Source organism: Microchirus variegatus (assembly GCF_963457635.1).
Source record: "Microchirus variegatus genome assembly, chromosome: 10".
NCBI classification, from domain to species: Eukaryota; Metazoa; Chordata; class Actinopteri; order Pleuronectiformes; family Soleidae; genus Microchirus; species Microchirus variegatus.
The window spans coordinates 22,412,154-22,416,655 of record NC_139811.1 but is presented as its reverse complement, the minus strand read 5'-3'; the positions used below and the strand labels follow the sequence as shown (position 1 = coordinate 22,416,655).

Genomic DNA, 4,502 nt, shown 5'->3' with positions numbered 1-4,502 from the left:
CTTAGCACAATCAACTGTTGCTCTTGTGTCTCTTCAACCAAACGTTGTCATTATCACATACTATTCAGGACTGGAGACGATCTTCAGCCTTGTATTATTTCTACCATCATTCTAGACTGAAAACTAAATTAAAACAAACATTCATTAATACATATGCAACAAATCATCATGAGCCCGTTTGGAATAAATTATATAAACAACTTGTGAAAAAAAAAGAACATTAAGTCTTCTATTGATTTATTTTTTTTAAAAAAGGAGTCATGTTGTACAAATTCACAGCCAGTGAGTCAAAGGATTCAGTTTCACATTCTCAAATTTTACTCTAGCATGTTGATATTCGTCTGGTATGTAGCTTCCATAATATACAAAAGATTTAACAGCCTAGCAGTTAATAACGAAAACGAAACCTCTCAGCAAGCAACAAGGCCCAGCCGAATAACAAACTACTTTCCTCCATTAATCTGATCGGATATTATTTCATATAATACACTGGAAGAAATATTAAAGCAAAGAACAATAAAAACAAACAGTCAGTAATTGCAATAAATAAATACTTCCTTGAAAATATACATAAAAGCTGCCATAGACAGATCAGAATATGTATCTGTTACATTCATCCATCGGGCTCTCCTGCAGAGAAGAGCAGCTGTTTACCTGCAGAACAGGTGACAACGTACAGCTGCTTTCCCTTCAAAGTTTGAGTGATTAATAATACGCTTCCAATACTACTTTGTGTGTGTGTGTGTGTATGTTATTGTTACCCAATGTTGTTCACCTTTAAAGAAGTAACTGATACGATAAAAAAAAGAGAAGGTCGACATAGACCCACTGCTGTACGATTCCCAGACCGTGCAGAGATAGTGTAAACATTTCAGCTTTTTCTACTTTGGTTCTAAAGATACAAATGGAGGTTTGCTAAACTGATGACTGAGCTTTATTTGCAGCACATGATATGCTGCAGCTCCTCTGTAACAAGTCTTCCAGGAAACCGTCCAGTGAAAATTGTGTTGAGTGAGGGGGGGGCTGAAGGGGACTTTAAACCTGAATCAATCTGTATATTCTGTAAAAGCTTGGAGAAGAATGAGAATAATAATAATAAAAAAAGAGACAGGTCGTGAAGGTAAAAAATCACAGGTTTCAAGTGGGACATGCCATTCTTAGCAACACGATACTCTAACTCGACAGCGCTCCATCTGATAAACCTGACTCATCCACTAATATGTTTCCATTTACACAGCAGACAATGCAAATATAGAAACCCATATCTGTACATAGTTTTGTGGAATTTAAACAAATGTAGGGCGGGAATTAAAAACAAAAAGTTCTTTCCCAAATGAATGGTCCAGATAGTTCATCAGAAAATATTGAGGTTTCATCAGACATATCCTCATAAAGTAGTTTCATATTACACAACAGGAAATACACTGTCACAGGACTTGGCCATGCGATACCAAAAACCTATAATCCATTGTAACATATATATTATTAATTTGCAATATATATTTTCTCTTTAATAGATAAAAGTTTTCCCTTCGGATGCTTTACATAATATGACAAATTTAAAGAATTTTACCCCATTATTTTCACAGTCAAAAAAAGGAATTTTATACACACATGTGAGTAGTTGGATATAATATGGTTCCATTGATTCAATGTCACATGAAATTCTTGTGTCATTTCTGCAACTTGTGGTCCATTGATTTTAAAAACACCTAAAGAGGTTTATGGTTTTTGTTGGGATGACACACCTTTCCAGTAGTCTAAAATGTCATGCAGGTCCTCATCCTTAGCAAACTGGACTTTCTTACGCAGTGCATGCCCTGCAGCCATGTACTCCTCGTCTTTGTGCCGTTTCCGGTGGAGTTTGAAACGCTCCCAGATGCTGTGTGAAGGTTTGCAGTAGTACTCAGGACTGGAGGAGTAGCTGAGGTTGTGATACTGAGAAGACAGCTGGGAATATGCTAAGTCTCTGGAGCGGGAGTGAGTAAGAGGCTCCAACATAGAGGATTTGTGACCGTCGGGTCCTTCGAGCTCCTCTATCTGAGCATCGGGATACGAGTGTCGGTGATCACTGTATTGACGGATCTTCTCTGCTTCGGCCCTAAGCATGTTGGCAGTAGGTGTGACAGTGAGGATGGTCTCTCCTGTTGGGGAGGTTTTCTCTATGTACTTGGATTCAGAGCGATAAGGCCTGGGGCTTCGCATGGGCCCTCCTGTGGCAGTACTGGGCCTCTTTGGTGAAGCATTAGAGGTCCGATGCCTCTGCAGAGAGTGATGGTAGCTGTCCTGGTATACTGGGGACAGAAGGCCAGATTTATTCTGTGGGTGTTCTGATAAAAGTACGAGCTGAGGCTCTGCTGTGGACACTGCTCCAGATTTCACCCCTTGGAAAGAGGTGGATTCAGACTTCAGAGCATCAATGCAGTTGTTAATTATCTGGTTGACTTTATCCACCTCTTTTGCAATGGTAGAAATTTCTGCCACAGATCCTTGGCTATTCCCAGCCATTCCCATGTCACATTCCCTGCGTTCGTGGTGGTCCACACTCCGCACCTCCATGTAATTCCCCTTCATCATTTTAGGAGTGTCACTTATCTCTTGGAATTTGTATTGCTCCATTTCCCCAGCGGATGGTAAGTATGGCATGCGTGCCATACTCTCCCCGGCCAACAACTGCTTCTGTGACATTCGAGAAATATTTCCCCCTTCCAGTTCTTGACCATATTTGAGTTCCATGATATTTTTCTTCAGGCTGCTTGATTTTTTGTGCTTTTCATCTTGCTGACGCTTTCTTCTCAAACAGTAGTAGACCACCCCGAGAAAAATCACCATGCTGAAGAGGCAGCCTAAGATTGTCATAATGTAATGAGTAGCAGTTGCATTATTTACAGCTCTGTCCTTTTCAGCACGAGGGCCTGTAGTGACTGTCAGACAAGTGTGGTTGTGTCTTAAAGAGTTACGCACTGACGCAACACAGTATGTGTAGTTAGTATGGGGTTTAAGGTTTTTCAGTTCAATATCCTTCTTTTCTTCGGCAAGAGTTTGGATATCTGTGAAGAAACTGTTGTTGTACAGAACAAGGGTGTACATCTTTTTGAAAGGATTGGGAATCTCAACTGAGATGGTTGCGCCTGTATTTGTTACTTGCTTCACTTTTATCACAGGAGTGACTTCCTCAATGTAGGTTGAACTGATAGTAATGTCATCAGGCTCAGTGCCTGATGGACAGTCTTCCAGCCCACAAAGCGTTGCGTCTGGTGGGGGTGTTGGTGACTCAGTGGGCATAGCAATAAATGTTGTCATGTTATCATCAGTACACACCGTTGTGAGCATGTGAAGCGCATTTCGATATGTTGGATTGTTTGGATTCTGGCTCAGTAAGCTATAACCAGAGACGCCCGGTGGGGAGTTGCAGACCATCCGCTCGTTTGTCCTGTTTGGGAAAACTGAGAGCCATTTGACAAAACCAAATAATTCACACGAGCAGTTGAAAGGGTTGGTGTACAGCTCACAGGTGGTCAGTTTAGTTAGACTAGTAAACGTGGACCCATCTAACTGCTGGATACGGTTCATAGAGAGGTCAATGTTCTCTATGTTGGGGCATTCCCAAAAGGCATTGGGTGTCACTGTCTCTATCAAGTTTGCCTGGAGGTAGAGGTATTGCAGCTTTCCTAAACCCCTGAGGATTCCCTCTGTCAGGTTCCGCAACTTGTTGAAGCCCATTTGAAGGACTTGCAGGTTAAATTGAGCAGAAAAGGCCCCATCCTCTATGTAGGAGATTTCATTCTTTGTCAGGTTCAGGTAGGTCAAGTTGGCAAAGCGGCTAAGAGCAGAATAATGGATGCTTTTGATTTTGTTTTCATTCAAACGAAGGTCCACAATGGTGCTATTGATATGCTGTGGGATGGCCTCATAAGGTGGTTGGTTTTGGCTACAAATTGCAAGCCATACAAAGCCCTTTTCACCCTCAATTAACCAGCAGTCTCCCCTGACTCTGCCAACATGAGTAAAATATACAATGGCTACAGACCAAAACAAGGCACTCATCACCATGCCTAAGCTGCAGGCCATTGGTGCTTCACTGAGAGTAATGTGCAGGGCCAGAAAATGATAAGAGGTCGATGCCGCTGTGGTTTTAGTACAGCTGAGACGATCCCGTTGGAAAAACAGCTGGTTGTTTCACTGTTTTTATGGCCAGAAACAGTCCTTTTATTAGCCTCCTCTTCATTGATGGATGGTGTTGTCACCATGTAACAGTCAGAAAAATGTGGAGTATTTGCCTTTATACTGCTTTTCTTTCATTAAGGTGTTCCTGCAGTGAAGATGTGGCGGTGTGGTTTAAAAGAGCTTTCGCCACCTCAGGTTGGCTTGTGCTTATCTCCTTAGAGGTTACCATCATTTAATGATCTCATCTTATTTTTTCTGCAAGTGTCCTCCTCGCTGTGTCTCCCTCGTGTGCATGGAGGAATAACCTGCAATATGAAGACAGATGAACACAAAGG

At 41.7% G+C, this 4,502-nt stretch overlaps 1 protein-coding gene across 1 annotated transcript; it reads right to left on the bottom strand.

Moving 5' to 3' along the window:
- Positions 1-1,722: 1,722 nt before the first annotated feature.
- elfn1a (extracellular leucine-rich repeat and fibronectin type III domain containing 1a) lies at positions 1,723-4,083 on the bottom strand (the record flags this gene model as incomplete). Its single annotated transcript, XM_083897140.1, has 1 exon — positions 1,723-4,083. The coding sequence occupies exon 1, from the start codon at positions 4,069-4,071 to the stop codon at positions 1,723-1,725; it is 2,349 nt and encodes a 782-aa protein (XP_083753266.1). The 5' UTR covers positions 4,072-4,083.
- Positions 4,084-4,502: the final 419 nt, after the last annotated feature.